This window comes from Dromiciops gliroides, chromosome 4 (genome assembly GCF_019393635.1).
Source record: "Dromiciops gliroides isolate mDroGli1 chromosome 4, mDroGli1.pri, whole genome shotgun sequence".
NCBI lineage: Eukaryota > Metazoa > Chordata > Mammalia > Microbiotheria > Microbiotheriidae > Dromiciops > Dromiciops gliroides.
In genome coordinates this window covers 61,195,251-61,220,385 of record NC_057864.1, presented here as the reverse complement: position 1 = coordinate 61,220,385, position 25,135 = coordinate 61,195,251, and the positions used below count along the sequence as shown (strand labels likewise).

Genomic DNA, 25,135 nt, shown 5'->3' with positions numbered 1-25,135 from the left:
GTCCCCTGGCTGTAATAACAAAATCAGGGGTCTATCCTCTATCCTTATCTATCCTTTCATGGATACAATTAGAAAGTTTGGAGACATAAGAGAACAAAGTGTCAATGAGTAAATTGACCAGGGAAGCCAACCCCACTTAATCTAGTTGGAGACCAGCTCCCTAATGTAGGAGAAGGCAGAGGGATGACAGTCCTCTCTTCAGTTGGGGTTTACTGCTAGGGACCCTGCAGTGGTGTGTGTTTGGTTATCAGATTTTGAAAAAGAGTTTAATGGGCCCAAAGGTATCTACAAACCAAACAGTGATTTTTTTTTTCAAGTCTTAATTTTAAAATTGAAAATTCACTGAACTGAAACAATTCTCCAAAGTACCAATAGCATGTACCAAGTAAAATCAGACTAAGTGGAAGAAAAATGGAAGTCATTGTTAAGCATCTTTAGTGATGAACTCCCCTACCCAGCATTCTTCCTGGGTCAGAAACAGGGAATTGAGGCCAAGTAGTTATTTCCTTTCCACCATCAGTTCATCATTTTGGTAGAGTCTATGATTGGTTTTCCCTCTTGTCATCTTCACCTATTTGGGTACCATTGACAGCATACGGTTTTTTCATTTTGTTTTGTTTTTTTACGTCACTTTAAGAGCTCTAGCTTCAAAGTTTCCTTGGAATCTTGGTTAAGGTGAAGGGTCCCCCCACTGCCGCGGTGTTAGAGCTGACTCTGTAAGGGTGGTCCCCACTTGGCTTCTTGGGATATGAAGGAAGAGCTTCCCTCTTATTATTGGTGCCTGGAGTCCCTTCTGGGATTCAGCCTTTCCTCCCTCTGGTTCTTATTTTAATGATACTGTTACTGGCCATGTTCTGTCGAAAACAGATTTAGAACACATTCTATGTGCCTCTGTCTCCCACAGAGGAAATTAAAATGTTCAAAAAACTAGCACAGCCCAAACTCCAATAATTAAGTTAAAATAGGGCATATTTAGGAAATGAAATGAGACTTCAGGGAGCTTTAGCCAGTTATTCTAAATGTGTCCAGTTTTGATCATCATTTTTAAATAGGTATCGTTTTGGCACCATCTGATTTCCCCCTATGAGTCATTCGAATGATCCTGCTTGGGCCTTCCTTTTCAAGGATGTAGGGGAGATGGAGTGAGGGAGAAGGAAAGGCGGGCAGACAGCCATATGGTGAGTGGATCATTTGGAGGGGCTGGGGGTTGGGAGTGGGGGGTGTTAGCCCAGGGAAGACTTAAGATGGACACACTTGATCTTTTCAAGTACATTGAAGGATCGCTATAGGGAAAAGGAAATCGAGCCCTCCTTGGCCCAGCGACCATGACTCGCAGCAATGAGTTGGCAGAGGCAGGTTTCCTGTCCATGTGTGGAGGATCTTCCTCATGAGAAGAGCTCGCCCAGGGGCCCGGCCTCCTGCAGGTTAGGTAGCCTGTTCGAATGTAAGCTGCTTGAGAGTCGGCTAGTTTCATGCTGTCTGTGTGTGTGCCTGGCACATCGGAGGGACTTCAGAAAGGCCGGTTTTTATGTTGATGATGTGTGTTCTGTCACCAGGGCTCAGTTTAGAAGGAGGAAAGGCCTAGGCCGAGATGGCTCCATATGGTCACAGAATGAAAACGGACCTTAGGGATCATTTAACCTGAGCCTCCATTTTACAGATGGAGAAGCTTGAGTTCCCAGCCAATGAATAGAGTGACTTCTCAGGTTATATTGTCCTGCTATGGACAGAGCTGGCACTAGGGAGCCATGCCTCCCATTTCACTCTTGCCCTGGTGCTCCCTACATGGCCCTACCACGGGCCAGAGAATCTAGAGGTGGAAGAGAGATCCAGTGGTTTGCTCAAGGGGCAGGAGCCCACGTTCAGTTTCTTTTCCCCTCCTGCATCGCTGCCTTTTATGTGAGCCCCGTCTTCCTGGCCCAGGCTCCCCTTGGCTCTAAGACATCTGTTAGCCAGCCAGTTACCCTCGTTCCATCCCAGGTATAAAAGAGCCATTGTCCGTTTCACTGCCCAGCTTGCTAATAGCATTGCTCTCCAGGTTCCCTGGCCACTGCCCTGGCCTAGACAGTTCCTGCTGAATTCTTTTCACCAGCCCACGACCCTCTTCCTTCATTAGCCGTTCTCCGTTCCCCTTCCACTAGGACACCTTTCATGTTGATTACTCTTGGTCCTGAGATTACTATTGTAAGTGAACCCACACAACCAGTCATTCAAGGTGTTCGACTCTAGCGACATCAAGGCTTTCAAGGTAGCCTTCTTCAAGGTAGCACATAAGACAGGCTCTCCCCTCCTGCATGTGGGGAAAAGGCAGTTATGGAGACCCTGGATGAAATCTGTCTTCTGGATGAAATCTGTCTTCTGAGAGCATTCAGGAAGCCAGAGGAGAGGTTATTAAAGCAGTCCGTAGCTTTGCATGAATATCAAGTATCTGTCCAGAAAGAGGGGAATCGGATTAATCTGTGCCAGAGAATTCTAATTTCTCAGTAATTAAAGTGCCTTATCACAGGACCTTTGCACTGGGATTCCTCCTTCAGGTGCTCTGAATTCAGTGAGCTTTGACTGTGGGGTTAAGGACCTGCTGTTCAAAATTCGAATCCCTTGCTTTCCTGGGAAAGGCCTTATTTCTCATTCAGCTCTATATGGTGTTCCCCTTGCGTTCCTTTTCCTTACCATACCTCCTACAGGGAAGGGATGAGGGGTCTAGCAACCTTGGAAAGGTTATTTGTACCATTTAAAAGTGTTCTGTGAAGAGCCTTGAGCTCTCAGAAAATGGAAACTCCTTAGATTTCTAATATGAGGGGATGAGCATTGTGCATGTAAGCAGCAGATGCTTTCTGGGTTTTCTTTTGAAGAAAGAGGAGAGGCCACATACCTAAGAGCCCTAGAACTGTGACTAGAGCCAGTTAATATGTTGTTGATTAATTCACACCGTCTGTAGTAGACACTAGCACTTTGGGTACACATGATGAGAGAATCAGACTCAGTGACACAATTTTGTCTGTGATAAGCTTGCTTTTTTTTTTTTAAATTTTAAAAAGCTATTTTGGGGGCACCTAGGTGGTGCAGTGGATAAAGCACTGGTTCTAGATTCAGAAGGACCTGAGTTCAAATCCGGCCTCAGACACTTGATACTTCCTAGCTGTGTGACCCTGAGCAAGTCACCTAACCCTCATTGCCCCACAAAAACAAACCAAAAAAAAAGCTATTTTAAAGTTAATGAAAAATCTTCCATTTCTTTATTTTTAGTGTGTGGTTTTAATGTAAAAGAGTGCTGCATTTTTTATTAAAGGTCTTTTCTCCCTGTTTTTTTCCCCCTCTGTTTTTAATATCTTCCAATGATATGATTTGTTATACTGATTGTTTTACTAATACTGAACCAAACTTGTATGTCTGATATAAATATTGGTTGATCCAACTGGATTTTTAATTCAGCTCAATAAGAATAGTTTCAATAAGGAATTATTAAGAACCTAATATGTGCCAGGAACTGGGAAATGCTATAGGAATACCAAGATAAAAACAAAACATCTACAGAGATAAATGTGAAACAAATGCAAATTAATTGGTGGGTAGAACACTAACTACTCGGTGGGGAATAAGGAGAGGCCTGTCACAAGAAGCAGCACACTCAAAGAGGCCGAGCTGGCCAGGGAAGGCATCCAGACATGGGCTGTAACCTGTGCCAAAGCTCTAGGCAGGAGATGGAATTTTGTGTACGGTAAACTCAGATAGGTCTCTGAGACCATAACAATGAGAATACATTAGGAGGAGTAATGAGGAATTAGTTTTGAAAGATAGGAGTCAGATTGCCGAACAGGACTTTCTGTTTTATCCTCCAGACACTTACGGGCCACAAAAGCTTCTTGTGGAGAATGACATTACCAGACCTGTGCTAAGACAGGCCAAGATCAGTTATTGCATTAAAGATTCTTCATTCCATTGTTCAGCAAATTAAATTGAACTTAGTAAATTTATTATTAAGCACTTACTTTGGCCCTCTATCCTTGTTTGCCAATATTTTATTCGATACTTTTGCCTTGTTATTCACTAATAATACTTACATATCTTTCTCTTTCTCTTTTTCTATTCTTGCCAGGTTTGGGGATCAGAACGACGTTTGACTTCTAGAAAGAATGAGGTAGAATATTATCCCTCACCCTTTTCTCAAATCAGTTTGTATGGAATAGAACTGAGTCTCAGAATATTTGAAGTAATTCATTTGTGCCTCAATCTGGCTCTAGTTCCTTTTTGCAAGACTTTTTATTAATGACCCATCACATTTTTTCTGAGTAGGACGTGTTTAGATTGTCTGAGTCTACTTTCAAAGCCTACTTTGACATTTTCTAGTTTTGTAAATATTTGCCATTTCTTTTAGAACCTCAGTTTTGTTTTCCTATAAGTAGGACATGGGCTAACTATGACTTAGAACACAGTCATGTGGCACATAGAGTGGCATGGTAGAAAGACCACTTAATGTGGAGTCACAGGACCCCTTTTTAAATTCCAGCCCTGCTCCTCGTTAACTTTATGAGTCACTTAATCTGAGCCTCAGTTTCCTTATCTTTGCAATCAAGGGGTTATATTGCATGAATGCCTGATGTCCCCACTAGCTCTAGATCCATGATCTGGTGGCCACTTGACGGTTTTCATTTCTTTTTAATTCATTGTGAACATCATTACTCACTTCTTTTCTGAGTAATTTGATTCCCCCCCCCCGCCTTCTTTTGATGAAATAACTTTTAAAGTTTTCTATTTTATTGACTTTTCAGCTTACTTTTAACCATTTCCTGCTTTGTGCTTGCTTTTGGTGTACTAATTTGCTGTTTTTCTACTTTCTTTGAACCACAAACAACTAATTTTCACTCTTTTTTAATGTGTTCAAGGGTATGACTTTGCCCCATAATATTGCTTTGACTGTATCCCATCAATTTTTAAAAATTCAACTTAAATTTTTAAAAAATTTTACATGGAAAGATATTTTTTTGAGTTGCAAATTGTTCTCCCACCCTCCCTTTTCTCCCCCCTCCCAAAGCCAGCAAACAATTTGATATAGGTTATACAATACCATCATGTTAAACATATTTCTATATTAGTCATGTTGTAAGAGAAGAATCAGAACAAAAGGAAAAAAATTCAAGAAAGAATAAACAACGACAACAAAAAAAGGCAACAACAAAAGTGAAAATAGTATGCTTCAATCTGCATTCAGACTCCAAAGTTATTTTTCTGAATGTGGAGAGCATTTTCCACCATGAGTCTTTTGGCATTGTATTGCTGAGAAAAGCTAAATCTGTCACAGCTGATCATCACACAATGGTGTTGATACTGTGTACAATGTTCTTTTGGTTCTGCTCATTTCACTCAGCATTCATGTAAGTCTTTCCAGTTTCTTCTGAAATCCACCTGCTCATTGTTTCTTACAGCACAATAATATTCCATTACATTCATATACCACAACTTGTTCAGCCACTCCCGAATTGATGGGTATCCCCTCAGTTTCCAATTCTTTGCCACCATAAAAAGAGCAGCTATAAATATTTTTGTACATGTGGGTCCTTTTCCCTTTTTTATGATCTCTTTAAGAGATAGACCTAGTAGTGATATCGCTGGGTCAAAGGGTATGCACAGTTTTGTATCTCATCAATTTTGACAGAGATTTGAGAAAAGGAAACCACTTAGGAAGGAAATAAGGGGGTACAAGCATTCATTAAGCATCTTAAATACTATGTACCAGGTGCTGGCTAAGCACATTACAAATAGTATCTCATTTGATCCTCACAACAACCCTGAGAAGTAGGTGTAATGATCATCTTCATTTTACAAATGAGAAAACTGAGGCAGACAGAGGTCAAGTGACTTGCCCAGGGTCCCACAGCTGTTAAGTGTCTGAGGCTGAATGTGCCCTCCCTCCTCCCCCACCCTCTCCCCATCTCTCTCCCCCTATACTACCTGGCCTTCATTACACATGTTATTATGTTCATACTTAAAATGTACACGTTTGTCTCCATGATTGAACATAAGCTTCTTAAGAGCAAGTGCTGTTTCATTATTGTTCTTAATCCCCAGTGCCTTGTACAGTCAGGAACTCAGTAAATGCTGATGGATTTATCTAATCCAACACAAACATGAAAAAGAACCCTCATCAGACCGCCCTCAGCTAGTTGCCATCAAGCCTTTGCTTGAAAACCTCCAGGGAAGAGGAATCTACCCCCTCCCAAGGGCGCCACTTCTGGACAGCCCCGATTATCAGAAAGTTTTCCTTACATCAGGCCTAAATCATAGAAAATGACATTCTTTTTTTTCTCCCTAAACCTCTAACTGAAATTTAGCATTTCTTTCAATTAGGAAAACAGACAACAAGCCACAGCAGTATTGCTCTTCACTAGAGTGTCACAGGGGTTCCGAGGGATTTAAGTGGTCTCTGAGGTTCCCTTCACTTCCAACATTCTGTGATTTTAGGGGAATATACTCTTAACAGTCACTGGCTTGTCTGAACTTACTAGGAACCAGTTCAATGACCCCTTTCTCCATTATTTTTGCCTTCATACATGCCCCAATACACAGCTAAGTCCCAATTAATATGAATACTAAATTCCCCAGAAGTGTCCACATATGTATTTGAATTTGCACTATTTGAAGTCATAATTATGTAAAATATGGTCATTGATTGCAGAGCTATGGAAATATGCAGTGAGAATTTGATTCATGTTACCATTTCAGGAGATTCAATTGCATTAATTGGGACCTAGCTGCATAAAAATCTGAATATACAAAATAGATCATTTATAGTGGAGGTGGTATTCACATTACAAAAGGATCCACCATAGGGTTCCTTTAAATACTGTTTTCCTAACCGTTTAAAACATGATTCTATCTCATTCTATAACGTTTTAGAAACCTGTGTCCCTGCATCTGTCTTTCATGGGAGAGAGTCCTCAGATTGAATGTGCATTAAGGACCAGAACAGTTTTGTCTTTACTTGGAATTGGTTTAGCTCTGATGCAGAAGGGATATTTTCAAGATTCAGCTGTAAGGAGGGCCAGCCAGTTTATCTTAAAGTGATTTAAACCAATTCTTTGTGCTTGTCTGAGCTCGTTTCCTGGAAAGGTGATAGTAGATGGATGAACACAGTTGGTTAGTGTTCTCATTCACCATCAGGAAGTCTCTACTATTTTTCTGACCCTTTGCTTCTTACTTCCAAATTGCTTTTGCTCGGGGTACCTCTTAGTACATACTTTTTCCCTTAAGCCCACTGTCTTCAGGAACTATTTATGTTGTCTGATTCCCAGATGGCAAGCAGGCCTGGAGTCATAAGAATGACACTGAAGCCTCAGGGATTTCACACTTTATTGATACTTTAAAAAATATTGCCATCATGGGGGGCAGCTAGGTGGCGCAGTGGATAAAGCACCAGCACTGGATTCAGGAGGACCTGAGTTCAAATCAGGCCTCAGACACTTGACAACTTACTAGCTGTGTGACCCTGGGCAAGTCACTTAACCCTCATTGCCCTGCAAAAAGAAAAAAGAAAAAAAGATAAAATATTGCCATCACTTTCCAATGACTCTCCCCTACCACAGAACCCTTTTTGCTAACAAAGAAGTACAATTAAGTGAAGCAAATCAACACAGCTTTCTGGCATTATCCATCTCCTGCAGCAATGGTCCCCCACCTCTTTTCCAGTTGGAGGAAGGATGCTCCATTTTCTGTCCTAGGAGGTCATGCCTGGATAGATCAGAACTCTGGTGTTTTTCAGTATTTCCTTTACATTATTGTGCTCGTTATGTAAATTATTCAGGTTTTGTAACTTTGTTTTACATCAGCTCATAACAAGTTTTCCCAAGTTCCTTTAAGTTCTTCAAGTTTATTATTTCCTATGGTGCAACAATATGGTACATTCATGTAGCAGTATGTTCAGCCAGTTTGTTCATCATTTAATGGGGCTTTTACTTTGTTTCTAATTCTTTGCCCCCCAACCCCCACCCCCCACATACACATACACAATGCTACTATACATATTTTTGTACATATGGGACCCTTCCATTGATTTGTCCTCATGGTTTATGCTCAGTAATGATCTCTGAGTCAATAGGGTACATAGTGGTTTTTACTTTCCTAGTATAAAGCCAATTTCTCCCCCAGAATTATTGGACAAATTCACCAAACACTACATTAATACACTTTCTTCCTATAGCTTCTATTAACATTTTTTCCCATCATGGCCAATCTGATCCATGTGAGGTGAAACCTTGAAATCCATTTGATTTTCATGTATCTTAATCATTTGGAGGATTCTTTCATATGGTTGTTGATAATTTGCATTTCTTCCTTTTGAAAATGGCCCATTCAAATCTTTTGATAGCCAGCTCCAACATTCTGTGGTTTTAGTAATGGATAAAAATCTTATACTTGGGTTCAAAAAGTCAGCTACAAAGTCCTATGAATGAGATGTACTCAGAAAGCACCTAGGATTTTTGTGGACTGCACTGTCGTACAGAACAGAATGGGACACTGGGGTTGACTGACCCAAACTAAGGCAATGAAGTACCATGAATATTACAATATGTGTGGGATTAGATATATCCCAATCCTAGTGTGACTTGGCTTTCTGATTCCACAAGAAGGACCTTTTTGCCTGGTCTTCTTGGTTTCTGAGCTTTGAACAGGATGTAGGAAAGTTTTTGTCTGTAGATAAGTGGAACAGCTCTACATCTCGCTGCCTTGCTATAAGAGGGGTAAGTAGATAGCCTTTGTCCTTATATATTTGCATCAATTTCCTATACATCTTGCAAGGCAGAATTTATTAAATAGATTTGCAACAAAGATTTTTTTTCTTAATTGAGTTTCCTTTCTTATGCTAGTTATATTGATTTTTGTGCCATTTTTTAAAAGTTTATGTAATTAAAATTTTTTTTTTAGATCAAGTCTCCCGAAAGCCTTTGCTCTTCCTCTTCCCTTGAGCTGTCCTGGATAATGATTTAAAATGGTGAGGTACTCTCTTGATCCAGAGAACCCCACAAAATCATGCAAATCAAGGGGTTCAAATCTCGGGGTCCACTTCAGGAATACTCATGAAACAGCCCAAGCTACCAAGGTCATGCACATCCGCAACATTGTATCTCTCGATACAATGGTGGAGTCGGCAGGTGTGCCTGGGCTAAGCAGTGGGATTGGACACAGGGTCGTTGGCCCAAAAAGAGTGCTGAGTTCTTGCTGCATATGCTTAAAAATGCAGAAAGTAACGCTGAACTGAAGGATTTGGATGTAGATTCTCTTGTCATTGAGCATATCCAGGTTAACAAGGCCCCCAAAATGCAGTAGCGTACTTACAGGGCTAATAGCCGAATCAACCCATACATGAGCTCCCCATGCCATACTGAGATGATACTGACCGAAAAGGAACAAATTGTTCCTAAACCAGAAGAGGAGGCTGCTCAAAAGAAAAAGATATCCCATAAGAAACTGAGGAAACAAAAGCTTATGGTAAGGGAGTAAATGTGGCATTAATATGCAAATAAAAGTGAAAAGGTATTTATCCTTACCACAAAAAAATTGTTTTTTATAATAATCTCTATCCCTTGATTAAGAATTTTCCCATGCCATAGTTATACAAGATACATCTCCCCCTTCTCCTTTAATTTTTATTTATTTTAGGTTTTTGATGCTTAGGTCATATATGCGTTTGGAATTTATTAGAATATATGGTAAAAAAATATTGATCTAGATCTTACATTTTCCCACCAAACTGCTTCCCTGTTTTGCCCATAGTTTTGGGCAATAAGAACTCTTTACCCTAATAGTTTATCTTCTTGGGTCCTATGACCATTTTTTTTCTACAGCTATACTCACATTCAATATGATTCTTGATTATACCGCCATTCTTTGGGGCCTGCAGTATATTCTGTAGGTAAAGAGTTGGAGCTAAGATAAAGTGAAGTGTGTATTTCTATAGATTTTTACATGTAAATGCCTTTAAAAAAACTAAATACTTAGAAAAATGATATAGAATTTAGAGCTAGAAAAACTTTAGATTGTGTAGATATCTAAAGATATCTTATGGACTAGATATCTATTCCAGAGGTGTCCAACATGTGGCCCTTTCATTGGGCTAGACCCAGATTAAAATGTAATTGAGAAATATTTAATGAAATCAAGAAAAGTACAGTAAAACACAGTTAACATTACATTGTAAAACTAAGTCAGTATGCACCTACTGGGATCCTTATGTAGGGATTATTAACCCTTGTTTCTAAAATCCTTAATAACTGTCACAAAATTCATTGGGAATTTACTTAACAGCCATTAGTTTGATTCATTGATACTATGGCAGATGACAGTTAACCATTTTGAGAGAACAGATATTTATTAAGTGCCAATTATTTGCAAAGTATTGTGTTAGATACCGTGACTACAAAAGGCCAGACGAAACCCCAAATCTGTCTTGTCCTTAGGAAGCTTAAATTCTGCGTGTAGGGTTACATCATCTTCACAGATAAGGAAAAACAAGTAGAAGGATCTGAACAGACCCTTAAGGGAGGGGAAACCTCACTTAGGGGAAGCCAGAGGTTTCAAGAGGCAGAGGGAGTATGTAGAAAGAGCCTGTGCAAAATGGAATCCTGAATTTGGGCCCAATAGAGAATGTGGGAAAGTGAGTCATATTCAGTGAGTCCACAGAGATGGTCTGGAGCCAGATGGTTAAGGGCTTTACATGCCAGCCAAGGACCTTCCCAGGAGAACTGAAATCAAGAAAGGGCTATGTGAGTGGCAGGGTGGTACCCTAATGCTTAGAGTGTTGGAATCAGGAAAGACCAGAGTTCATATTCAACCTCAGATACTTACTAGCTGCATGACTCTGGGGAAGTCACTTAGCCCCTGTGTCTCAATTTCCTCATTTGCAAAATGGGGATATTAATAACACCTACCTCCCGTCAGGGTGGCTGTGAGAATAAAATGAAATCATATTTGTAAAGCACTTTGCATACCTATTATTAAATAACCAGACACACAAGCAGGTTGTGTTTGAAGCAACCAGGACTGGTAATATGAAGGAAGTGTTTAGTAAGTGTCTGCTATATGCAAGGTACCAGGCTCAAAAAAAGACATCGCTCCTGCACACAAGGAACTTATCATCTAATAGGAGGGTTTCCACTACGTACAGAAATAAGTATCGTTCAGGTTAGGATGTGATAAGAACTTGGAATATGTGTTTTCATTGAGGAGGAGGGAATTATCGGTGGCTTCAGGAAGGAGGTGGCACCTGAGCCCGGCCCTTTAAGAATGAGCAGAATTTCATCAGATAGAAATGAGGAGGAAGCTCATTCCATGAATGTAGGGCAACCTACACAAATACCTGGAGATGAGAAACTACAGAACTGGGTGAGAGAACAGCTGGAGTCCAGCCTGTCCTAAATGTAGTGTGTGAGTTGGGAGTAGAGTGGAATGAGTCAGAAAATGTGGTACCTCCATTGCTAAATGCAGGCTACTGTCCTTCAGCCTTCTCGCCTGTGTTGATATCACCCAATCCCCGTGGCTTCTGTTATCAACTCTAGGCAATAGATGCATGCACCTCTATGTTTGGCCCCAGTGTTTCTTCTAAAGTCTGGTCCCACATCTCCGTGCAGATTTTGTATATGATTGAGAAGTTTTGAGTTCTAGAACCCAGTCTCTTCATCTTGCAGATTAAGAAATGGACTCAAGAAGGTTAAATGATTTGTCCAAGATCACATAGGTAGTAAGGAGGGGAGCCAAGTTTCATACTTGGATTCCCTGATTCCAAATGCAGTATTCTTGATAGAATATGCCATGACGGTCTTCCTCCCACACACTTATCCACAAACCAACTCTTTCCGACATCCTGTCCAAAGCTCAGGAACCAGGCGGGCCAAAAGGCCCGTCTGTCATTGAAGCAAAGTGATGCTGGGAGTAGAAAACAGTCAATCCTGCAGATATTGGATGTTGCCTTTGCTTCACTGCTCTGGCTCCAGTCAGTCTGCTTCATTTTATCCATTAATAAAGTCATAATGTGTTACAACTGGAAAGAACCTTATTAGAGACCACCTAATGTTGAGGTTTTAACCTTTTGTGTGTGTATGTCATGGACCCCTTTGACAGTCTAGTGAAGACCAATACTACTGTGGCATGTTGCTTACATTCAGAATTAAAGGAAATATTAAATTTCCACTAGAGGCTGGTGAAAATAGCAATGTCATTTTTTTTCTCATCCAAGTTCATGATTCCCTTAAATTCCATACCCCAGACATCCATGGATCCCAAGTTAAGAACCCCCAGTCTAACAGATGAGGAAACAGACAGAGTGGTCAAGTGTCTTGATTATAACTGCTGGGTCCTGAGAGAGCTGATACTAGGACCCACATCTCATGATTTCCAGTGTGATTCTTTTTCTGCTATGCTGCATCACCTTCCCTGCTTTTACTGCCCTGTGTTGTTCTCTCACTTAGAAATGAACGTTTGTTTTCCTTTCCCTCAGCAGAGTGCATATAACAGGAATAGCTACTTCTCGGAACTCCTTCCAACAATGAATCTAGGATACTTTCCTAGTCAACAAATATGCTCCTTATAAAGGACAACGGGGACCATTACAGTCTCATTTAAGAGCCAAGAATCACACGTGTTAAACAACTGCTATTTTAGTGTTGTAGTTTCATACATAAAAATTGTCAAGATGTGCAGCCTTTATTGCCTGATATTATTGATGATGTAAAATTGTAGTTAGAAGTGAGAGAAAGAGAAAAAGTCTACCACCAGAAAAATGCTGTTATCTCAGAAAATGAGACAGGGAGGGAGTGAGTCTGGGTAAGAAAGGAGGATTTTAGAAAGGGGACCTCAAGGCTAAAACACAGTCTTGCAGGTGCCTAAAAGTAGATATAGAAGAGAACTCCAAGGCTAGTAGTCTAGCTAGTCCAAGTGTGCCAAAGGTTAAAGCTAGTTTGTACTGCGCTTGCTTAATTAGCTTATGCATTGCATATTAACTGCCAATACCCCAAAGGCAGAGACTGCCTCCATTTTCAAACATGTGATGTATGTCACGGAAGCGGGGGACATGTTACGGGGAAATATGTCGAGGTGTTCCAGGAAGATTGTATACTTCTTAGTCCTCAACCAATGAGGTAAAGAGGGGAGGGACCTTTGTGATAGGATTTGGGCCAGGCAGACCCAGGTTTAAATCAAGCCTTGGATACTTAATAATTGTGTGACCATGAGCAAGTCTCCATTTCCTCAACTGTTAAATAGGGGTAATAAAGGTACAGTCTCTGCTTCACAGAATTATTTCGAAACTCAAAGGAGATAATATGTGCAAAACTCGTTGCAAAGCTTAAAGCCTTATACAAATGCCAGTAATGATTTATTTGTTATTATTATCCAAAAATATCTCAACAGGCTAGAACAAAAGACTGAAATGAATTATATGAAATTCAATAGGAAATCAGTATAAAATCCTATACTTGGGTTCAAAAAGTCAGCTACAAAGTACAGGAAGAGATATGCTCAGAAAGCCATTTCTACAAAAAGGGCCCAAGACTTTTAGTGGACTATAAGTTCAGCATGAATTCGTGGCCATGATAGATACACTTTTAGCCCACAAAGCTGAAAGTATTTAGTATCCTTCCTGAATGTGACATTGACATACTTTGGTCAGGTCAGGCCAGAGCATTGTGCCCAAATCTGGGATGGCACAAAGAGATACTGAAAAGTGAGAGCACAGACAGGAAGGTGGTGGTGAGAGCACTGGGAGCTTTGTCATGACTCGTCCAGTCAGTAATTCTTTAGTAGGAATCTGCTGCATGCATGATATGCCTCTAAAGATAGAGATTACAGACCAAATGAGAATTAGCCCACCCCTTTAAGGAGCTTCTTTTCTATTGAGGAGAAGGGGACAGAACGGATACATAAACACAATATTTGAAGAAGAAGAGAGCACTAGATAAAGTAGGGAAGCGGAAGGGGGGAAGACTTCCCATAGAGTCATGGATTTAGAACTGGAAGAAAAACCTTAGAGGCGGTCTAGTCCCTGGTTTAACAGGTGAGAATACTGAAGCTTATCATTCCAGTGGTTGAGCTGGCATTAGGCAGCATGTGATGGAGGCTCCAAGGAAATTGGATGGAGAGGGAGTCCAGCCCAGATGGGAGAAATAACCTATGTAAAGACATGGAGGTGGGAGATGGAATTCCAGGTTCAGGGGACAGCATGTGCATAAAGGGAATAAAGGGCCAAGATCCTGGAAAAGCTGGCTGGAGCCAGATTGTGAAGGGCTTATGGGTGCCAGAAAGCTGGAGATCGGTTGAAGGAACTGATGTTCAGCTTAAAGAGGACAATTTGGGTGTGAGCTGTATTAAAACATTTGGAAAGTTGGCTTTTGGCTTTACAAGACAGAACTAGCACCTACGCTAGGGAAGTTAGAAGATGACAGATTTCAGCTCAACTTAAGAAAAAACTTATTTACCATGATAGCTCTCTAAAAAAAAATAGAATGAGCTAGTGGGCCATCCCAAGGAGCAATAAATGCCCTAAATCCCCATATGTGCACACATGTACATGCATGCACACACATCTTATCTAGAATGCCATCATAGGAATTCAGGCTTTGAGTGGGAGCTGAAATAGATAAGCCTGGGGGCAGCTAGGTGGCGCAGTGGATAAAGCACCGCCCTGGATTTAGGAGGACCTTCATTCAAATCTGGCCTCAGACACTTGACACTTATTAGCTGTATGACCCCGGGCAAGTCACTTAACCCTCAGTGCCTTCCCCCCCCCCAAAAAAAAAATGAAATAGAGAAGCCCCTAGAGTTTCCTAAGATTCTGTATGTTCCTGTCCCCTTTTTGCAAAGAGTACTCCTACTCTCTAAATTTTATATGGAAGCCTCAGTTATGGTGGGTTAGGCTGGCAACAGCCAGTATATCTGTCTGTCATGCAAGGACCGACTTGTTTACATTGGAAGAAATACATTTACCAAAAGATGCCTACCAGGTCAGGAAATGTTTTGGCCACAGCAACTCAGAACCAGTGTCTTAAGACATGGGGGATTTGTAATCTGCCTCTGTGGGAGAAGTACCCACCCACATTGATAAAGGCATGGATCCTTGAAGTATTGAAGTAATCATATCATGGTGCTTCCAAGCCCAGACTGTGGGAAGGATGGGGGACTGCAAAGTGTTGATCAGTATAATTGTTAGCAAGTGCTTGTTTCTAAGAACTAGACACTTGGATTTTACAAGCCAACCCAAAGCTCAAGGAAATGAGAAAACAGGGAGCTGTCACTGTGTAGGACCGCGCAGGGCTCATCATGTTGGCATCTTGTTTCTCGTTCTCCCTCGCCCCTTCGCCCATGTAGGGATCGAAGCCAGATCGCCTCCGTGTGCTGAAGGTCCTGTGGAAAGATTTCCTGGCGTGCTATTCTTCCCGTCCTCTACTGTGCTGGTCAGTGTGGTGGGCCCTCTCTACCTGTGGCTATTTCCAAGTGGTGAACTATACACAAGGTCTGTGGGAGACTGTGATGCCTTCTCGCAATGCTACCATCTACAATGGTGGAGTGGAGGCAGTTTCAACAATGCTGGGTAAGTCCATCCAGATTCCTACCTAGCAGCTGCTCTGCCCTTGTTTCCCAGCTGGTTCACACCGGTTTCTTCACACTTTCTTTATAGATGTCATCTTAATGTTCCCATCTTAAGGCCTTTGTTCATGTTCACCCTCCCTTCCCAACCAAACTTTTCTGTCTTTCAAGGCCAAACTCAACCCCTTCTTCTTTGAAGCTTTCTTGGCTGCTGTAGCCTGGGAAATTCCAATCCTTAAACTCCCATTATTCCTAGACCACACCTCAGAATTTCACACCAAAAATAGTCTCGTGTTATTCTCTAATATTTCATGTATAGCCATACGTCACTGCAATAGACAACCTTGATGCCGTTCTCATTGTCGCTGGAGGCATCTGGCAACATCACTAAAAATATCATGTTAAAAAGCATGAGAGCGAGCACACAGCCTTGCTTCACTCTGTTGGTGCCTGGAAAAGGTCAAGAGCATCATCACCCATTATCCAGAAACAACTCTGATACGCCACTCCATACCTATTGGCTGATGTGAGAGAAAAGGAAAATGACAAATGCCGAATGGCTTGTGGAAAAAGTGGGACACTCATGCACAGCTGGTAGAGTTGTGAACTAGTCCAACCATTCTGAAGAACAATTTGGAATTGTGCCCAAAGGGCTATAAAACTGCATACCCTTTGACCCAGCAATACCACTACTAAGTCTATATCCCAAAAGATAAAAAAAACAGGGAAGACCAACTTGTACGAAAATATTTACAGCAGCTCTTCTTGTAATGGCAAAAATTGGAGAATAGCTAAAGATTGTTTTGGAATACTATTGTGCTATAAGAAATGATGAGCATGATAGTTTCAGAAAATCCTGGGAAGACTTATGTGAACTCGTGTAAAGTGAGCAAAACCAGAAGAACATTTTACACAGTAACAGCAGTAATGTAAAGATGATCAACTGTGGAGAACTGTTAATCTGATCAAGACAGTGATCCAATACGATTCCACTGATCCCATGATGAAAAGTGCTGTCCACCTCCAAAGAGAGACGTAATGAACACTAAATACTGATTGAAGCATAATTTTGTTTAGCTTTATTTTTATTGTTATATTTTGCATTTTCTTTTGCTCCATGGCTAATATGGAAATGTGTTTTGCATGACATCATATATATATATATAATTGAAATCAAGTTGCGCATTGCCTTCTCAAGGAGAGGAAGGGAGAGAATTTAGAACTCAACATTTAAAAAAATGATTAAAATTTTTTTTACATATAATTAGGAAATATTTAAGAAATAAAAAATGATGTTTTAAAGAATGGCATTTAGGGGCAGCTAGGTGGAGCAATGGATAAAGCACCAGCCCTGGAGTCAGGAGTACCTGAGTTCAAATCCAGCCTTAGACACTTGACACTTACTAGCTATGTGACCCTGGGCAAGTCACTTAACCCTCATTGCCCCACAAAAAGTAAAATAAAATAAAAAAATAAAGAATGGCATTTAAAAAATAATTCCTATATGGATAGCTTGTCTTTTCAGTTAAAAACTTGAGGGCATGGGGCAGCTAGGTGGCACAGTGCATAAAGCTCTGGCCCTGGATTCAGGAGGACCTGAGTTCAAATTTGGATTCAGACACTTGACACTTATTAGCTGTGTGACCCCAATTGGGCAAGTCACTTAACCCTCATTGCCCCACAAAAAACCCCCCAGGAAAACAAACAAAAAAAAACCCCAAAATTTGAGGGCAGGAACTATGTTGTAGAGGCAGCAAGATCCTATCATGGTTAGAAAGCTAGACCTGGAGTCAGGAAAACCTAAGTTCAAATCCTACCTTAGACAGTTACTGTGTGACCATGGGTAAGTCACTTAACTCCTATATGCCTTAGTTTATTTATCTGTAAAATGGGAACAATAATGATAATACCTGCCTCGTCGGGTTGTTATGAGGACCAAATGAGAGAATATTTGTAAAGCACTTTGCAGATCTTAAAGCACTATGTGGTAGCTATTATTATACTTCCTTCGTATCCCCCACACCATAATCACCACGGAATTGGTGCTTAGGAAGTACTTTTTCACTGATCCATCTCTCCAGTTTCTTCCAGCTCTAGAATATCTCGGCGATAATAATGATGATGATGCTAACTTGCATTTATGTGGTGCTTTCGGGTTTCTGGAGTCCTTTATCAGCACTCTCTCTATCCCCAAGTGATAGGGGAGACAAGTGCCACCAGAATCATTGCCCCTTTCATGTAGAGGAGGAAAGAAACACGAGGTCCCCTGTTAACTTGCCCATGCTTACACAGCTAGTTAAGTGTCCAGATTGGATTTGAACCCAGATCCCTCCTGACTCTAATCCAGCACTGTTTCTACTACCTAATGCTTTGACAGGAGACAGGAACATTTCATTGAGGACTTTGATACCCTGAGACATTAAATGATTTGCTGTAGTTAAAAAAGTTTCTTCTCGACTGAAGTTTTGCATTCAATTCCTCTCCATACTACCAGTCTAGTATACCTTCTATCAGAACCTGTTTCCTTTGGTTAAATATTTTTCAAATATAAATTTATTTTAAAAAATAATTGTTGTATCTGGTTACATGTGAATTGAAGTTTATTAAATGTACATGTATTTAGTAGGTGGCTGAAGGAGTTAGAAGTGGATTTTTTTGTTTTTTGTTTTGTATTGTTTTGTTTTACCAAACCAATGGTTTGCTGGCCTGCAGATATAGGCCTAGATGTACCTAGAGAGGGATCGTGACACTGTTGTTCACTGTATCCTCTGGGGAAGTCAACCCATAGCTGGTCTCATAGAGTGTGTCTGCACCCCTTCTAGGCCTTCCCATGGACGTAGATAATGCAATTTTTTTCCCACTAAACAGTAAGCCCCAAGATTGTCATTTGTGTTTTGAGCTGAATTTCTAGGAATTGTGCTTTTGTTTATTTAGGAAAGTGATCGAGTTGCTTTCATGCCTTTGTTTTTTAGGGGCTGTTGCAGTGTTTGCAGTTGGTTACATAAAAATATCCTGGTCTACATGGGGCGAGATGATGCTGTCCCTCTTCTCTCTCCTGATCGCAGTGGCAGTGTATGTAATGGACAAAGTGAGTAACATCTGGGTATGCTACTCGTCCTACGTCGTCTTCAGAATCATCTACATGCTGCTCATCACCATAGCAACGTATGTATTCAGGTTCCCAGAAACTTGGCAAAAGGGCAGTGAAGTGGGGCAGCTAGATAGCACAGTGGTAAAGCACCAGCCCTGGATTCAGGAGTACCTGAGTTCAAATCCGGCCTCAGACACTTGACACTTACTAGCTGTGTGACCCTGGGCAAGTCACTTAACCCTCATTGCCCTGCAAAAAAACCCAAACAAAACAAACAAAACAAACAAAAAAAAAAGGGCAGTGAAGCTTTGTGGGAGACAAGTTGTGGAGAAATAGCATTCCCTTCCAGATAGTAACCTGTTTGTTTCTTTAAAAACTGGGGGTTAAAGTTAAGTGTCTTCTTTCAATACAAAAGAATAATAACTTTTACATTATATGCTACATGTGTGTCTGTGCACACACATATCCATCTTTATGTAAACATACACAAAACATATGCACACACCCTTCAGCAGAAGGAGCCCTGAACTGTGAGCCAGAAGGCCTTGGTCTGAGTCCTTGCTCTGCCACTTCCTGCCTACATGTGACCTTGAGCACTTTCAGGTTTCTTTTGAATCTGGTTCCTTGTGTATAACATTTTCCTCTCTCCCAGGTGATGTGAGAATAAAAAGATAAAATTTCAAAATAACTTTGAAAAGAATAAAGTGATCTAGAAAGGGAAGGTTATACACACACACACACACACACACACAATTTCATCTGCATGGTACAAATCATCAGCTGTTTTATAAGTCAGAGGCTTGAGAGTTGGGTAGGGCACTGAGAGGTGAAGACTTATGGCACTCACACACAGCTATTACAGGTCAAAGGTAGGATTTAAACCCAGTCTTTCTGAGGCCTGCCAAGGCCTTGCTCTCTGGTCACTATGTCAATACCATAGAGTATTGTGAGGCATAATTATATTGTTACTATTGTATACACAAAAGGAAAACCATTTATGATGTGCTCACTCAAGAATCCCTTATGAAACTTTCATATGTACATTTGTATGTAAACCCATATTCGTTTTTAGGTCTGTTCCTATATGGCCACAAAATATTTTTAATTTGGTTGGGAGGGGGATTGAAGTCAGAAGAAGCATGTTGAGAGTTAAAGTAAAAGTGTAATGAGCCAAGGAACAGTCATTTTTATTAAGTGTTTTTGTGCCCTGTTTCCTAAGATTCCAGATTGCTACTAACCTCAGCATGGAGCGTTACGCCCTGGTGTTTGGTGTGAACACATTCATTGCCTTGGCACTCCAGACTCTGCTCACTCTGATTGTGGTGGATGCCAGTGGTCTTGGCTTAGAAATCACCACTCAGGTAAGGCCTGCAGCTTCATTCTCAATGACGATGCTCCCATTTAGACAGAATAAGACTGCCAAAATGGCATATTGGCAGGTGGTTATATCTGGAACCCATTTTTCCTCATGCTTACTTGATGTTAAGGCTGTCTTATTTTCTGTTGAGGTTCTAAGTCAGCGGTGTCTAAAGTGGGCCTTAGTCAAAAGGTTATATTGTAGGGGCTGCCCTTCTTCCCACTCAGGCTGACTTATTGTTCACCCACTTCATTGATTATTTCCAGTCATCATTTTGCTTTCTCCATGTACTGCACCTCACACACAAGGAGGCTTTATAACAGCCATTTCCTTTTAAAGACCACTTGAAATTCTATCTTCTTCAGGAAACCTCTTCTGAATTCTAAAAGGCAAATGTGAAGACTCCTTAATCCTCCATTTAGACCATATGAATCTCTTGAAAAGAGGGGAAAAGGTCTGTGCAAATACCTGTGGATCATATAAATGCTTTAATTCATTTGGTCCTTGGCCTGGCATACACAGCCTATCCATCACTTGTTTGTATGCACACCTACCACATACATAGGCATATCAGAAAAATAAACAATCTCATCTCTGCCCCAAATATTTCCTCACCTATCTTTTATACTTCCTGAAGTTCTACCATTGTATGTATTTCTTTGGGTTGGTTCCCCAGTACATCACATTTTATTTTTTTTCCTGTTTTTTTTTCTTAATAGTATTTTATTTTTTTTCAACACATGTAAAGATAGTTTTGAACATTGATTTTTGTAAAATTTTGAGTTCTAAATTTTTCTCCCTCTCTTTCCTCCCCCCTCCCCAAGGCAGCAAACAATCTGATACAGGTTTATATATATATATATATATATATATATATATGTATATATATGTATATGTATATATATACAATCAAATACATCACATTTTAAATCAAAACTGCCCACAAGAAAGGCTAACCCTCCTTATTAGAAATTCACATCTTAGCGTGAATAAGTTTCTTAGCTGCATTCTTCCCTTGGAAGGCATTGTGGAATGGAAGGGAAGAAGATAAGGAAAATGAGAATTTTAGAACCCTGGGTACCTACCCAGGGAGAGAAGCTCTGGGTGGAATGTTATGGTGGACAACAAAAGGCCCCTGTGCCTGAGGAGAATCAAGGAACAAGCATTAGCAGCTCAAAGAGGTAGAAAGACACAGACCTGGGACTTCAAAGTAGGCTTTCTGATTCTAAACTTTGGACCCAATTACTACTCCACCCTGCCTGGAGGGGAGGCCAGCTGGTCCAGTCCCCTCATTTTACACATGAGCAAACTGAGGATACACTCACTGGTAGTCAGTTTCAGAGCCAGGATTTGAACCTGGCACTTCTGACTCCATTTCCAGTGCAGCACAGGGGATGGATAAACATCCCAGGGCCCGCGAAGGGGGTAGGAATGCTGTGTCCCATGGAGTCGCACTGCAGCTCCTCTGTATTCAGGTGCTCAGTCAGTGAGCCTAGATCCTGGTGATGTTGTCCTCTCTGCATAGAGGTTGGCTTACACTTTACTGCCCTCTGTTGGCAAGACCTAGCCAGCTCTGGTTCCTGTCCTTAGGGTGGTCAGGCTACTGCACCCTCTTTGCTTTGTAATGTTCACATGTTGTGTTTTCTTTTGTCACCGGGCTTTTTTTTCCCCATAGTTCCTGATCTATGCCGGTTACTTTGCACTCATTGCCATAATTTTCCTAATTAACGGTGCAGTCAGTGTTATGAAGAAGTACAGAAGGCGGCAAGATACAGAATCAAGCTCTCCGGTGACCACTGCGTGACCCGCGACCAAGGAGGGACTGACGCCTTAGAAGCCGAGCGCTGCTTTACACAACAACGGTGCCTCGACATGGAGTTCATCGTGTTTTCCCTAAGTTATAGGCATATATTTATGACAGTGTTTGAATGTGCATTTCACTGCTTCAGAGCAGCCACTTGTAATCTGTGTACTCTGTGTTCATTGACCCAAGAAGAAATGCTGATTTTATAGACTATTTATGTGAGATAATTTAAGGATGACTTTTTTTTGCTCTCTTTTAAAAAAAGTCCACCTGCTGACATGAAAGCATGGGATTGAGGCAAATATGGACCAGGAGGGGAAGTTCTGCATTTAATTAGAAAGCAAGGTTAAGGTTTTTAACTAAAAGTCATTCCCATCCCTATGCCCTGTGATAAAGGCATGGGCCCCATGGGTCAGCAGCACTCTAGACAGGATGGAGGTGTGCTGGCCACGTGCTGCAGCAGTACTTACCTCTCTACTATTTGGTACCAGTTGCATGTTTCTGTGTCTACATGTTTGTTCGTGTCAATGATTGTTCCTCTCACAAGTGAGCAATATTTGCTGTGGTTCTGTTTCCTAAGGAATGCATGTTGTATGATTATTTTAAATTATTGTTTTCAACTCACTGTAAGTGTTCTCTTGTGTGTGTGTGTGTGTGTGTGTGTGTGTGTGTGTGTGTATACACGTACTTCTGCCAGTACATTACTCATTATGCTTCCCAGAGAAGCTCATAGGAACAAAGAACAGCAAGCTTGAGGCCTGCTAACTGGCTAAACTGTTCATTGCCAAATGGACAGACCTTAGCAGAAAACTTAAGGGATGCTTAATTCTTTAGTGCGAAGGACTCTGTTTTTATGTTGAAACCTAGAATTAATTGTGGGCTGTGGCTACAACTAGCCCATCTAGCGTTTGCAGTCCCTTTAATGCCCTAAACAAGAAGAAGACTGAAAAACACTTTCACTTCCTTTCTTTTTTTTGTCTTCCTCTTATCCAAATTAAGATGGGCACATAAGACCATTCCAAGATTGCGTTTTTATTTTGTTTTGCACAAATGGGACCACATAATTTGCAAGGTAGGACTGGGATTGACTGTTGGGTTCCTTACCTTAATTCTGTCTTTAAGTTTAGAATGGATCATCTTAAAGATTTGATTAGAATTAGATTTTTATAGTGGTTTCTTTTTTCGGGTTACATGAAGGAAAAAAAAAATGTTTCCATTTCATCTTGAAATATCTCCTATGTGGCTGCCAATGTGCGTGAAACATGTTTGTATTTGTCACATTTTGAGAAGCCAATCAAACTGCGATGGCATTGCCTTACTCTGGCTACTTCTGGGTAGCGGCTCTTACCTGAGCAATGTTTGTTTTTTTGTTTTTGTTTTGTTTTTTTAAAGAAGGACATAACTAAACCACATTAGTGATGGGGGTGGTAAGTGGCAGCTTTCCATCTGCTTTGATTAGGACATAAGCAGTTTGATGAGGATAATAGGTCTATTCCTTATGCCTTTCTTTTAGATGAAGAGGATGGGCAAGAACAAGCTAGGGGAGAAAGGGGGAAACAATTCCTTTGAAGTTACAGCTTCTGACCACTGCATTTGGGGGTTTCTTAAATTATTTTCTCTTGTGGGAATTGTTCACTCTAAAACAAGCCAGTTTGTTGTCACAAAGTGTTTCTGGTTATTTTTTTAAATGATGAAATAGATTATGACATAATCAAAATGTCTGGCTACCAAAGCATTATTTCCCTATTCTCTGAATGTCAGGTAGACAACATAAACCTTTAGTTATATAAGAAAAGAAGGTCTTACCTGTGCAGTGAGTTTTTAAAAAATCCAATTTGCACAGATGAACTTATTGTATATGGTTTTGCAAACAAGTGGAAGTTATCTGTTATATGTTTTATTCACTTCTGTATAGATTATAAAATTATTTTTATCAAATAAATATTTTATAGTATGTTTTCCTTTTTTGATTTAAATATTTAAAAATCTAATATATAGAAAATAACTTTGTAATCACATCTTTAAATCTATTGTCTCCAGTTTCAGATTCAATTCTACCCCTATTCCAACTTTACTAATTTTTAATTTTTCTACCAGTTTCTCATTTAAGATCTTTACCTGCCGCTATGCCTAACTTATGTTTTTTCTCATTTTATCTAGCTCTCTATTACACTATTTAGTATTATCCAGCTGTGTATTACTCTACTACCATTGTTTTTCTTTCCTATACATTTAAAAAAATAACTAGTATTATTAATCTTACTATTAAGCATTCTTGAAGCCTTAACCTACATCTGGATGGATCTTCTCTCCCCTGTGCTCGTTCCCTTCTAAAACCTGATTGATTAAATGCATTCGTTGACTTATGATCACCAAAAATTTGGTTAAAATTTGATCTGAACAATTGTTCTTTGCCTACTAGTTCTGTGGTTTTTGTGTCCTTGTTCCCTCGCCCCATACACTCCCATTCTCCTTCTTTAGATTGTAAGCTCTTCAAGTGGAGCCGTTTATTCCTTTGTCTTTAATTGCACAGCCCGTAATAATAAAGATAAGTGGCTGGTGTGTAGGATCAGTTCCATCTACTCATCTGCCAGTACTATAGCAAAAACGCCCATCCTTTATAAGATAAATTGAAATCAGGTGCCAATGAACTTGAATCCAGTGAATACTTGATTCCAATTGACCCCCAGATGGTGTGGTCTGTTGGTCGAACTTTGGTGATATCTATTTATTATTGAATTTGGGAGACACACTTTCAGTGATGCAGGTTTGTATTATCAGTTCCCTAAGACAGAATATCTGTGAGACTTTTTATCTTCAGACAAGTACCCCAAATTTCCTTTACATAAGCATTAAATCCCATTGTAAGGGTTTATATTGGGGTGATGAAGGGAATTGAAACATTTTCTTTGATCGGTTTAATAAAATCAGATGAAGACCAGCAGGCTAAATTTTGTTCCTGACTCCGCATGTCCAGTGGGAAATCAGTAGGGTTGGAGGAAAAAAATATCCCTTTGTCTTAGGGTTGAGATGTTTTCTAATAAAGTCTGAAACTGGTTTATATGTAAAGAATCTGGATGTCTTGAGAGAAATGTGAGCCAAAGTCAGTGAAAGTAATAGCAAATGGGAATTGGAACAATCACCCGTAAGTGCCACTAGCACTGTTTTTTGTTGTTTTAAATTTTAAGTCGGTTTTGACTTAAGTTTAAAGGATTCAGACATTTATCCTAATAGCCACACCTTCCACCACAGCAGATATCCACCATTCTCCATTGTAGTGGAAAGCCTTAATGAGGTTCCCCTCAAAAATCTG

The 25,135-nt window shown here is 40.4% G+C and overlaps 1 protein-coding gene across 3 annotated transcripts in view; it reads left to right on the top strand.

Annotated features, from left to right (window-relative positions):
* SLC19A2 (solute carrier family 19 member 2) overlaps positions 1–24,872 on the top strand; it is a 40,710-nt gene extending 15,838 nt beyond the window's left edge. The window contains exons 3-7 of one of the 3 annotated variants that reach the window (XM_043963652.1): positions 4,097–4,138; positions 15,352–15,574; positions 18,543–18,735; positions 19,881–20,022; positions 21,755–24,872. In XM_043963652.1, the coding sequence (XP_043819587.1) occupies positions 4,097–4,138; positions 15,352–15,574; positions 18,543–18,735; positions 19,881–20,022; positions 21,755–21,766 (612 nt within the window). In that variant the 3' untranslated portion in view covers positions 21,767–24,872. Of the gene's footprint in view, positions 1–4,096; positions 4,139–15,351; positions 15,575–18,542; positions 18,736–19,880; positions 20,023–21,693 lie in introns of all 3 variants that reach the window. The other 2 variants (XM_043963650.1, XM_043963651.1) reach the window with 2 other exon arrangements.
* Positions 24,873–25,135: the final 263 nt, after the last annotated feature.